The 13,221-nt window shown below is 43.6% G+C and overlaps 1 protein-coding gene across 3 annotated transcripts in view; it reads right to left on the bottom strand.

Moving 5' to 3' along the window:
* LOC144782233 (NEDD8-activating enzyme E1 catalytic subunit) overlaps nt 1-13,221 on the bottom strand; it is a 241,145-nt gene that overhangs the window by 107,250 nt on the left and 120,674 nt on the right. For all 3 annotated transcript variants that reach the window (XM_078661476.1, XM_078661474.1, XM_078661475.1), the window contains 2 exons: nt 8,987-9,023; nt 8,827-8,908 (listed from right to left, as the gene is read on the bottom strand). In XM_078661476.1, coding sequence (XP_078517602.1) covers nt 8,827-8,908; nt 8,987-9,023 — 119 coding nt within the window. The remainder of the gene's footprint in view (nt 1-8,826; nt 8,909-8,986; nt 9,024-13,221) is intronic.

Genomic DNA, 13,221 nt, shown 5'->3' with positions numbered 1-13,221 from the left:
ATCTGAAACTCCTTTCTGTTTCTCTCTTTTAATACAACAGGGGACAGTCACTTAGAAGCCTCAACAGGTACGATCACACAATTTGAAACCATTTGCTTATGCATATCCCACACCTCTTGCCTAATCGAACATGTTACTTATCTTCGGTAACGCCTTATCTAGTAGAGACTATATCTAGCTGCAGATTCCTTAACTTTGAATTTCCCCAGGCGTGAGACTGAATCTGGAAGATTTTTGGTGAGCCGTACCCCTGCACGCTGGTAGGTAGCATCAGTAAGCTCCACGTGGGATCGCCCGCACTGGAGGTGACATCCATGTCACCTATATAGGCGCCAGTTTGAGTTGTTGACATCAGTTACTTTTCACGACTTTACATGCCAGAAGCGAGGAGTCATTAAGTGCACTGACACTGGTGTGTCCAAACCCTAAACATCTGTCCGCAGAGCGAGGAGGATGAGTGGATCGGTAAAGAATCTGCAACTAGATATCGTCTCTACGAGATAGATAGATTACTTAACTCTGAATAGATATCGAGGCAATAACATACCTGGAGGTCGGTCTGAGGACAAATTAGAGTAAGAAGACCTGCAGGGATGCCCGCCCCTGCAGACCTGACTGTCCAGGCAGTAATGCTTCGTAAACGTGTCCAGGGACGCCCATGTTGCTACTTGAATGATGCCCTGGACTGGAACTCCAAGGGCTAACATAGTGGGTGTAACCTTAGCTCTGGTGGAATGAGCTCATAAGCCTTCAGGAGTCAGTGTGTAGCAGATCTTGATGCAGAGAATGACCCATGGAGAGATGGTCCGTTTCTGCACCACCCGACCTTTCTTTTCACCAACATACCCCACGAAGAGTTGGTCGTTCACCCGGAACTCTAGTGTGTGGTTAGCATAGTAAAACAATGCTCTTTTTGGGTCCAGATGTTAGAGTTGCTCCTCTTCTTTAGAGGGATGTGGAGGAACGTAGAAAGTGGGCACATTAAATGATGTTACCACTTTTGGCAGGAAGGAGGCCTTAGTGTGAAGCACAAGTGTGTCAGGAAGGGGTAGGAAGGGAGGCTTGGATGATAAAGCCTGAAACTCACTCACCGTCCGGGACAATGTAACTGCCACAAGAAAGGCTGTTTTGATGGAGAGCAGCCTGAGGGAACAATTGTGTGACTGCTTGAAGGGAGCACACATCAGAATGTGAGAACCAAATTAAGGTCCTACTGAGGCATAATAAAAGGGGAAGGTAGAAACCTATATACAACACATTTTAGAAATCCATTTACAATGGGAGATTTAAATAAGGAGGATTTGTCAGGCAGACTGGACAAGGGTCAAAATAAAAAGTAAAATTATAAGAAAGGGAGGCGGAAAAAGGATCAACAGACTTTTCTGTACAATGTGATACAAACAGTTTCTGTCACTAGGCGTATACGGTCTTGGTGGAGGGACGCATGGCTGCCAGAATAACATTACAAACTTTGGGAGGAAGGTGGAAGCTATCAACTGCCGCAGCTCAATCTCCATGCAAGAAGGCAAAGAGTTATTCGGTTTGGGTGGAGGACCCTCTCCTGCTGCTGTGACAGACGATCCTCCCAAAGGGGCAGCCTGATCAGAGGATTGATGCTCATGTTCAGAAGCTAGGGTATCAGACTCTTCTTGCCCAGTCCAGAGCCACAAGGATAACTTGGGCCCGGTCGTTTCAGAGCTTGATAACTCTGGGCAGGACTTGTATGGGCAGAAAGGCGTTTAGGAGGCTTGAGCTCCAGTCAAGGCAAAAAGCATCTCCAAGCGAGAGCCGCCTTGGAAACGCCAGCGTGCAAAACTGCCGACCTAGCGCGTTTTCAGCAGAGGCTCTCCCCACTGCTGAAAGAGTCCTTGTGCCACCTCTGGATGAAGACGCAATTCGGGAACCGCTAGGCATCGACAGCGGAGTTTTGTTGCCCTGGCGTTCAGGGAGCCTGCAAGATGTTGCTCCATCAGGGATAAGCCCTGTTATTTCATCCATGTCCAGAGAGACCGGGCCTCTTGACAATGGGTCCACAACCCCATCCTGTTTGTTGCAGTACCACATGGCAGTGGTGTTGTCCGTGAACACCTGCACTAGCCTTCCATTGATGGATGGTAGAAAGGCTTTCAATGGCAGTCTGGCTGCACATAGCTCCAGCATATAGATGTGGAGTTTGGATTCCGCCGGAGACCAGAGTCCTCTGAACTCCGCCTCTCCCAGATAGACACCACATCCCAGGAGTGATGCATCTGTCACTACTGTGAGATCTGGTTGGGGAAGGGAGAGGGGTCTGCTTCTGATTCAATCATGGTTCGTTAGCCACCACTGCAGGTCCTTTGCAGTTCCCTCAGAAATCTGGAGACCATGACGGAGAGATTTTTCAGATGCTGTGCCCACTGGAACTTCAGGTCCCACTGCAGAGCCTGGCATGTGTCACTAGCAGGATGCAGGGGACTGTGAGGCCCATCAGCCCCAGAGTCCGTCTCACCGAAACCCAGGACCAAGGTTGAAACATCAGTATCATTTCCTGAATATACAGAACAGCTCTGATGAAAGGGAGCGTCCGAGAGGGAGTCAGATGTGCCTTTGGCATATTGATAGTGAACCCCAGCTAATGCAAGAGGTCCACTATAGTCTGGAGGTGGGAGACGACAGCCAGGGGCAAGATCGCCTTCAGCAGCCAGTCGTCAAGATAGGAGAATGCTGCTGTTTGTGGATTTGTAAAGAACGTCGTCAGGACAATAGGCTTGTTTAGATGCAAATCCTATGGGTATTATTCTAGAATTGGTTTTGAGAACCACACAATTTTCCTTGAACTTTAGAAAATATTATTTAATTGTGAAGGCTTGCATCCTGATAACTATCCTTGGTAATGTATGGGCCAACAACAATTGCTATTTTCCATGTTAAAAACTTCACAGATTTGAATGTTGCCTTCATCAATTGCGCAAGATGTGTTGCGCTGCCAAGATGGAGGAGGAGCATTAATTTAACCTTAATTTGAGGAGAGAGTCTGAAAAGGCATTTACAAAGATGTTTAATCACCCTATTAGACTACAGAGACGATGAACCAGGCTAACTTCTATTTCTTGAGATTACTGCTGAATGCACCATAATGGAAGCATGGATCAAACCCGACTTTGCCAAAAAAAAGAGATGTGGGAATTTGCACTGGCAGTGCCGAGATAGGATGAATATTTGATTTCTGGCGCCATAAACAGAAACGCTTCCATTTCAGTTTATACGGCTTATTAGTGGTATCAGCTCTGGCTTTTGCAAGAATTTCACTACAGTCTTGAGGGATGCTCATGCACGCAAACTCTGTATTCAGAAGCCCACCCGATAAGTTTAAGGAGGTTGTTTCCAGATGAAGTACCTGGTTGTGGTTCACTGTTAGGTAGAGGTTTCAGATGGATGAGAGTCCTTTCAATAGGAGCAACAGCTCTGTGAAACAGTGCTGTCTGGGCCATCTTGGAGCAATCAGTATTATTTGGCACGGTTCCCTCTTCATTTTGCTGATAAGTCTTGGAATGAAGGGTACCAGTGGAAAAGTATAGGCAAAGATCCCTGACCATCTCATCGAAAAAGGCGTTCCCCCACTACCCTATTGTGGATGTCAACCTGGGGAAAATTGACATTTTCTATTCTCTTGCATGGCAAAAAGATCTATTGTCAGCTTGCCCCATCGATGGAAGATCTTGTCTGAAAATCTCTGGTTGAGTTCCCATTCCAATCAGCTTCTGCTCAATGTACCTACCAGAACACTGCTTGTCCCTGGAAGGTGTTCCACGCTTGTTATTTGCTGTTGCAGTGCCCATTTTCAGATTTCTTGCGCTTACTGCGACAGAGTCAGAGATCTTGTGCCCCCTTGTTTGTTTATATAGTGTTGTCTATGTGGATCAACACTGACGAGACTTTTATCCTTGGCGAAAATGCCTGGAGACTTAGTGAAATGGCTTGGAGTTCTAGCAAATTTATATGGATTTTCATTTGTTGGGGAGACCATTTCCCACTTATTCTTAAGTCCTGTAGGTGTGTGCCCCTTCTCTCTAGGGAAGCATCTATGGTAATAATGAATTCAGGTATCTGAGGTAGGAATATTAGTCCCGTCGACAGCTTACCATCTTTTGTCCACCAAGGTAGAGCCGCTGTCATGTTCGGAGTGATCCAGAGTATATCTCCAAAAGACCTCTGCATTTGGGTCCATTGTTTGTTTAACTCTTCCTGTAAAGGCTGCATTATGAGACTGCAAAACGGCACTTGGGGAATGGCAGAGGACATCATCCCTAGAAGTGATTTGAACATGCATACCGAAATAAACTTTTTCAGCAGCCTTTGCACCAGCAGTTGGAGTCTTATTCGCCATTCCTGTGACAAGAATGCCTCATCTCGAATTGTATCCAGAACTGCTACCAGGAAAGTTATCTTCGATTAAGGATTTAGTGAGGATTTCTGATGATTGATGGTAAGATCCAAGTTGTTGAACAGTGGCAGATAAGCCCTTGTTGCTTTTACTGTAGGAGAAGCAGTTTGTGCTTTTATCATCTACTTATCGAGGTATGGAAATACCGGGAAACCCATCTGTTTTAAATGAACTGTCACCGGAGCAAAACATTTTGTAAAAATACAGGAAGCTGATTTGAGCCCAAAAGGGAGAACTCTGAGTAACGAGTGCCGAACACCCTGAATCTCAAGAACTTGTGAAGTTCTGGATGACTGGGGATATGACTGAAGGCATCCTTTACCATGCAAAAAAAATGTTTTCTAAGGAACTTGTTTAGCTTCCGCAGACCCAAAAAGGGTCGCCAGTCTGGTTTCCTTTCTTATTACGAAGAATAGAGTAGTGAAGTCCAATCCTTTCTGGGAGTGGGGCACCTTCTCTGTTGCTTCATTCTGGAGAATAGTACGTACTTTTTGTTGGTGGAGCTACTCCCCTTGGTGGAGTGTTGTGGTGGTCTCTGCGTGAATTATAAGGTATGACAGTGACCGTAGGTGATTAAGTCTAACACCTACTTGTCCGATGTTATGTTTCCACTGGTGTCAAAATTTCTAGATTTTGCCCCGAGTGGTTGGTGGGATGGGAAGGGTGTAACCTTGGCTTTCAACCATCCCTTTCCAATGCTACGCCCAACTGGAGGATCGAGCAGTAGGTTCAGATCTCACCTTTTCTGAGATGTTTTCCTTTTTCTCCTTGTGAGAGTGCTCTCCTGAGGTCCTGTTTTTGAAAACTCATGATGAGCCATTTTTAAGACCTTATTTTGGTGACTCAGATGACCTCTGGTCACGCAACATTTCCCTGTTCCGTGACCTCACTTCAGTATGTGAGGAATTCGCACTATCCTCCTCAGATAACACAGCTTTCTTAGTTTATCATTTTTGGAGCCATAAAAGAAACCTCCCGCTCTATCTTAAAGAGTCTGAGACAAATAAGTATGGCAGATTTTACAATCCTTTACCTTGTGAGAAGGATCTACGCGATGCATAAACTCATTACATGGTTCTTCTGAATGAAGTCTTTATTCCACAAGGTCTGAAGAGTGGATTTATCCACGAGAAGCTGGAATAGCCTTGGACAGCGGGAAGGCCTTCAATGCCAGGGTAAATGGCTCACAACTCCAACAAGTTGATTTTGAGTCAAGTCCTCTGATCTCACCTTTTCTCAGATGACCGTACCAACCCAGCTGAGAAGCATGTGTCACCAAAGTCAGCTCTGAGTGGGGAAGGGAAAGTTCACAGCCATTGGCTGGGTTGAGGTCCAGCAGCCTCCAATTCAGAACCATGGCTGACATCTAACATGTTTCGTTCGTTCTGGGCCTACCGCAACTTCAGATCCCACTGCAATGTTTGAATATGTTACTATGTTACTAACAAAGTGGACAAGCAGGATGGATGAGCTGCACTCACCGAGATCCAGGACCGAGGTGAAACATTGTGATCACAGCCTGGATGTCCTGGACTCATTGCAGCAAGGAAAGACCCTGAACTACAGCTCCTAAAAAGCAAAGCCTTTGTGAAGGACTAATGTGTGACTTTGACACACTGATCAAAAACCTCCAATGATAACACAAGGTTTGCAGGCGTCTGAAGATGGTCAATGACTAATTGTGGCAAGCCTGACATCAACAGCCAGTTGTTGAGGTAGAGAAATCTGGTATCCTAAACTCCGAAGATGTGAAACGACTACCCCCATCACTTTCAGGACACCCAAAGGGTGCTGGTAAGGATTAAGGTGAGAAAGTCAAAATGATAATGCTCCTAGGCGCCGTTGAACTGCAGGTATTATCAGTGGAACTGCACTACAAACACATGAAAGTACAAGTTTAGTAGGTCTAAGGCTACCATGTAGTCAGCTGAACCCAGGGAAGACAGCAAGTGTGCACATTTTGAATTTGTCCTTCCACAAAAAGGCATTCAAAGGGCAAATATTTTTTTTATTATTATTTTTTTTTAAAGGGGGCAAAGGATTCGGTCCTTATTCAGTACAGGGAAACAGTGAGAACCCCATCCTACTTCTGAAGCTGACTCCCACTTGATGGCCTCCGTTGTCCAGTAAAGCTTACAAATCTTGCAGCAAGATGGATAGATGCACCTCTGAAAGTCACTCTGATGTGGGGGGGAAGTGGTTGGTAGGATGGGAAGAAATGGGAGGGCATAAACCTGCTGGATGCTCTGAAAGACTCATCTGTCAGATATGATGGACTGCCATGCTGCAGGAAAGGTCTGTTCCTGCCTACCCATGGAGAGGTTGCGTGCCGCTGAGGGGAAACAAAAGGGGTTTGGGGGCTGACGTCACAGGGGAAGGGGGATAAGAAGAATGCTGTCCCTGGTGAACTGCACAATGTCTGCTTGGACCTTGTCGACAACCACAAAAAGTCTGGGGGGGTAAATGTTGTGGTAGATCCTGGCATTGTCTATACGCCAACCATATGAAGTAGCCCTGGAAGAGTCGAAACTGATCAGGGACCTGTCTGGCGGTGGAAATGAACATGTTGTAGCCCTTCTTTCCTTAAAGTGTTCAAAGGCAGAATCAGCCTTTTGTCAAACAGATGTGACCTATCAAAAGGCATACCCAGGAGAGATGACTGCACATTTCCAGAAAAGCCTGTAGATTGCATTAATGCATGACGATGGGCATCACACTAGTGTTGATTGTTTGCCCCAAGCAGTCGGTAGTGTCCAGTCAGCCCAAATGAAGTATTAGGCTGCATCTTGAACTTCAATAATTTGGATCAAGGAGGCCCTGAACTCTTCAGGGCCTGCTGGCCAGACCTCACTAGCCATGTCTCACTGGCGTAAGTATAGATGCCTAATAGGCAGACTGCATTTATTACCTCAATACTAGACTAGTCAAAAATAATATGCGTCTTCTGTTAAGGAGTCAGTGAGGGCTTCATTGAATGGAAGGAAGGGCTAATTCCAGCCTAGCCCAGGTTGCAAAACTTCTCTGAAGACCTTTGTCTTGACTTCAACAGAAGGCAGTTGTAGGTCCAGGACCTCAGCTAAACAAAGCATGCACAAATGTTTCTGGATCCAGTTTGGCACCTGGAGAATATTCTAAGAGTTAAGAATCTGTGCTTCCCAAACGGTGAGTCGAGCTGATTTCTGGTGGGTCACCAAAATCCACGCAATAAAAAAAGAGGCCTTTAAATCCCGTTTTTGCAGAGTCACATTCCCTGCGCTTCAAAGACAGAGGTCAAATGTCAGGCTATGTCTTCTGAAGCCTATTTTCGAACACAGAGACTACAGTTTACAAATACCTTTCACTTTGCAGTCAGAGAAAGGAAAATAATGTGAATTATGTGATGATCCTGCTGGAGAACATGAAGCGTAAAAGGAAAGCTGGAGCAAGTCAATTTTTGCACACAACAAAATGTAAATCCCTGAAAATTAACTGTACACATTCAGCAGTTAGGAAACCAAAATTAAGCAATTTGTTTGTAATTCTGAAACGTTATGGAAAAAACGATTTAGGTAGGTTCAGAACAAAATAAACACAATTTTCACACATTATCATTTGTGTGTAATATAGGTCTATCTATGTTATGTTATGTTATTAAACTTATAAAGCGCACTGCTACCCTAGGGTGTCCTGGCGCTGAGTCCTAGTTACCTGGGGAAGACCATGAGCTGGTTATTTGGAGAAGAGCCAGGTTTTCAACCGCTTCCGAAAGGAAATGAGGTCTGAGGCATCTCTGAGGTGGAACGGGAGCTCATTTACAGGCTTTGGAGGCACAGTGAAGGAAACTGTATCTGAGCAAATTTAGTGACCATTTCAATAGAAAATGTGCTGTCTGCAAATAATACTGCGCTACCACATGATGCTTTATTATATTAAAGAATCGCCTGCCTCATGTCCATTAAAGCAAGGTGGGTCACGAAAGTGTGTTGTACTAAAAAGTTTGTTGTGGTTCTAAAAGGTTTGGGAAGCACTGGGTTAGAAGAATCCATCAGATAAAGTATTTACTTATAGCAGGGACAGATATATCCTAAGGCAACATTTGAACAAAAGACAGAACAAAGCACAAGCAAACAATTTAAAAATAAAACTAAGGCATGCTGAGATGATTCAAACAGTTACATTTAAAAATGGTACCAGAGAACCAAATAAAAGGGGATTCCCCCAAAAATATTTACTAGGGCATTCTCAATTACAGAATGCCTGTGCAAAATGACTAAATTGCTGGTTAGGTTTCCCACAGTAAGAGAACTGAATAGGATCTCATTGGACTGGCATTGAAAATACACAATATATATTTTGTTACAACAAAATGTACTGCAATGTGGCAGAGTTATTAAAAAGCAAATGTATACATTTCCTTTACTAACCTTTCTTTCTGCTTCAAACGTGTATGTATACAATCCATCTACATCATTGAAAACAAAGTAGTTGTTGAGGGGAATATACGCACTGCAAAGAAGAAGTTCATTAGTTTTCTCACAAATGAAAAGGGTAAAAGTAGAATTGTGGAAAAAGTTAAGGTGTTACCTTGTAGCTATTTTAAATACTTCTGTGGCACATGCAGCTGCAAAGAAAAAATGACAATTTCATGAACAATGTCCTTAAATACTATGCATCACAAGTGTTTAGCATAAGAACACTGTTTTTTATTTAATGAAGTCATTCTACCAAAGAAAGGAAACTATTAGCAAACTTCTTACCATCATGTTTTACTCTTTATCCTAAGCAATACAGATTAAATATTTTTGTGACTGGGTCTTTGCGCGATTCTCTACTAGAGTTTCTTTGCACTTGGATTACTTTACTGCATATTTTTGTAAGCAGAATGTATACCAACTTTTACCACAAATTAAAAAGCAGTGGTAGCCAAGCATCAGTTTACAGTATCAATAAGAATAATGAGGATTCTTCTCTTTTTCAAGTTTACATGCCACTAAGAGAACACCTGGAAAATAAGCGTATAAACTAACAATAATAATTTCGAAATCATATTTATAGCCTGATGAATGAACACACAGTTCTCTTCTATGTGTAAGAGGCTGTCACAAGAGGGCAGTGAATTAATGATTTTCTTATCCCTCATAGCGAATACCAGTATGTTATAGTAAATCTCTCCAAGATAGGGTGCAGGCTGAACACTCATAATCAACATAGATTTAAAGCTGCCTGACCTACAACAGAGTCAGCTTTGGTGTCGTGATTCAAATAATAATATTTAGTAAATGTGGACCAATCTTCATGCAGTAGCCTTACAGATTTCTGAAAGAGAAATGTTCCTCAACCAAGCTGCTTCACCTCTTGTAGAATTCGCTTTTGGTGTACTAGCAACGGCTTGTTAGCCGATTGATAACAACATACAACGCAGGCCACCATCAATATAACAAGGAATAGTGGACACCATTCATGTACAGAGGGGTCCATATTTGACAAATGTGTAGACTTCTGTATGTATTTACTGCTTTCTAAATACAATTTTAGCAATGTTCTTTCATCTCATTAGTGTAGTGTTCTTTCAGCTTGGGTAGAATAGTAGCTGGAAAGTCCTGGCAGAGAGAGAGAGACTGATTTATATGAAAGTCAGAAACCACTTCTGTAAGAAAATATAGGGGAGTTCTTAACACTACCCTAGTGTGATGAAAAACAGTATATGGACCAAGTACTAAGATTACAAATGTTGTACTGGAAGACCGTAAGCATGCAGGGGGGCAGCCTTTTCTTGATCTTCGTAGACTTGCGATCTGCATTCGACTTAGTGCCCAGGGAGAAATTATGGTCAGTATTGGGAGAGCTGGGGGTCCCTGATTATTTGATATGTCTTTTTTTTTCACAACTGCGTTTATTGACCGTTTAGGCATCTTTTTAAACGGCTACATGAAGGCAATTATGCTCAAGTAAGGTATGGTAAGGAGGGTAACCTAACAGCACCTATGCCAATTAATCGCGGTGTACGACAGGGGTACGTGCTCGCGCCAACCTTATTCAGCCTTTATATTAATGGTCTAATCGACGCCCTATCAGCCGAAAAAGATCTTGATGCACCCAAGTTAGCCTCCCGTAGAATCTCGGCAATGATGTTTGCCGACGACACCCTACTGGTTGCCAAATCCCCTATGGGTATACAAAGGGTTCTGGATAAATTTGAGCGGTTCTGCAGTGACAGGGGCTTAGAAATGAATCTGCAGAAAACAAAATTTATGGCATTCAATTGCCCAAAAAGTACAGGCCCGATCCGTCCCTTAACGGCAAACCCCTTGAGAGAGTGTCATCCTTTGTTTATTTAGGCATCACGATTTCCGAATCTATGGATTGGGGGCCCCACAACACTAAGTCCACGTTAAAATTAGCACAATCCTCAGGGGGCATTTTGAGGGTTTTTAACAATTCCAGCAAAAGAACCATAAGCCCCGCAATTGAAATCTACAGGGCGCAGGCAAGAGGAGGGGCACTATACGGGGCAGAGCTTTGGGGCTACCTTAATATGAGAAAGCTAACGCAGGTGGAAAACCAATATCTAAGACACCTATTTAGATTGCCATGTAGTACCCCGCTGGTTCCGTTACACCTTGACACAGGCATAACGGCAATAGCTGAAGTAGCAGGTGTCAAACCTATAATGTATTGGCGCCGCTTGTGGGCAACTCCCGAACTTACATCGTACAGGGAGGAACTATCAGAAGTTTTCAGGGCACGTGGCACTGCAAAGATCCCCTGGTTCTCATACATTAAACTCCTATTAACCAACATGGGTCTAGGGGACTGTTGGTCTTGCCCCGAGTCAGCCTGCCCGTCAATATCTAAGGAGCAACTGAAGGCACTCTACAAAGAGTATAGACTGACCCAACTGCATACACTTACTAGAATTGGGAAACTTTCCTCTGGGTTCCTGGACATTAAAGATACACCTTGCTTTGAGCCGGCAATTGATCTCATAAATCCACCAGCAGCAAGGAAGCTTTATTTACAATTCAGATATGGGGTGCTTCCATTTCGCTGTTTTACATCTAAATGGAGAGATCAATCTATGAGTAACTGTACGGCCTGTGAACACCTTGAAGAATCTGAGCTCCACGTCTTCTTTGGTTGTCCGGGCTATAAGAGAGCAAGGAAGCGCTGGTTGGTTCAGATTTGCAGGAACCTGGGCAGCAGGCGCTGTCACGAAGTCTTCAGGCTACTGAAAACCGACTCGAGCATTCCAATAGTGTATTCTGTAGCAGGTTTCCTGTTCTCAATGTGGTGCACGAGAAGGGTTTACCTGACTTCTAGTAATGATTAATGACAGTTTTGCCCTGAAGCTTTATTTATAGAAATGATCTAATGTCAGTTCTTCCCTGAAGTTTTATTTCTAGCAGAATTGCTTTTCATTGCCAAATTTTTTTTTGCAATAATCCTTGTTTTTACTTGTCTCCACTTTTAGCTAATTTATTTATTTACTGCACTGAGCACTTTCAACAAATTTCCTGTTAAGTTTCGCCTACCTGTACCCTCAAAATCTCATGCATTGCTCAAAATGGAATCACGCTTGTGGCTAGTACCGAGTTTTTATCTTCTTTTTTTTAGGACTATTAGTGCACAATTTAAGAGTCTTAGTTATGTAAATGTTTTCCTGAGTGTGTTCTATTTTTTTCTTTGTCATGTAATTATATATTGTGTGCTGTACTTTTTTAGGTCATTCTGACCGAAATAAAGTCTATTTGAACTGAACTGAGTATATGGTTTATTGCAGATCGAGCCGACAGCTCAATAACTTTTCTAGCAGAAGTAATAGCGACCAGAAACAAAAATCTTCCAGAAAAGATGCTATAAAGATGCCTTTTGGGTCGGCTCAAAAGGGGGAGCCATTCATTCAGATAGCGCATAGTTAAGCTCCCATGGTGGCGAAGGCTGCTGTCTTGAAGGGTAGGTTTTCTTCAGTCCTTCCGAAATTACTTTTACAAATGGGATCATGAAAAAGGATCTTTATTGAAGATTGCTGTAGCTTCGATTTTTCCAGATGCGAAGATAGGTTATGGTTATTTAGTACTGAAGGGGATTCTGCAGGCAACAAATGACGACGTTTCCACTTAACAACTCTAAGATGCTCTTATGGAAGGCCGCTTCACTTCCTTGAGAATGTTCATGTATATCTGAGGTAAACCTAGATGTCTATATTGCAGGACGGCGTGAGCCATGCAGCAAATGTAAGTTATTGTATGTTGGAATGATGCATCTTCCCCACCATTTTTAATAGCAGATTCGGTCTCCATGGGAATTCTGCAATCTGAACAGCGTGGTGGGATGCACTCTGCAGGACCACTGGGTGGATTACAAGCTCTCTGTGGGGATAACAGAAGCAAAGAAGGGTAAGGCAATGCAGAAAGTAACTATTTCAAGGTGTATAGTGCTCTGCATCATAATCTGCTATGCACTGGCAAGAAGCTGCTCCCAGAGGGCTTGAGGGCTTCTTTCACCAGGGTCATGGCTGCTACTACTGCCCTGGCATAAGGGGTGTCTGTCTTCGACATCCGTCAGGATATAAAGTGGGTGGCAGTTCCCACATTCACATAGCACTACTGCCTCAATAGCTAAGTCCGTCGGTGGAGACACTTTGCCCATTCGGTCCTGCAGGACGTTTTGGTCTGTGCCATTCCACAGACCCATCAACGGGGAGGTACTGGTTTGGTAGCTATTCACAAGGTGAAGAATCCGTGGTTAGAAGTATCCATCAGAAGAAAAAGTTGGATCTAAGCAGTGCTTTCGACAGAGTAAACTGAAGTAAATTATGG

Source organism: Lissotriton helveticus, chromosome 9 (assembly GCF_964261635.1).
Source record: "Lissotriton helveticus chromosome 9, aLisHel1.1, whole genome shotgun sequence".
NCBI classification, from domain to species: domain Eukaryota; kingdom Metazoa; phylum Chordata; class Amphibia; order Caudata; family Salamandridae; genus Lissotriton; species Lissotriton helveticus.
Note: the sequence above shows the minus strand (reverse complement) of the source record. Positions and strands in the feature narration are given on the sequence as shown.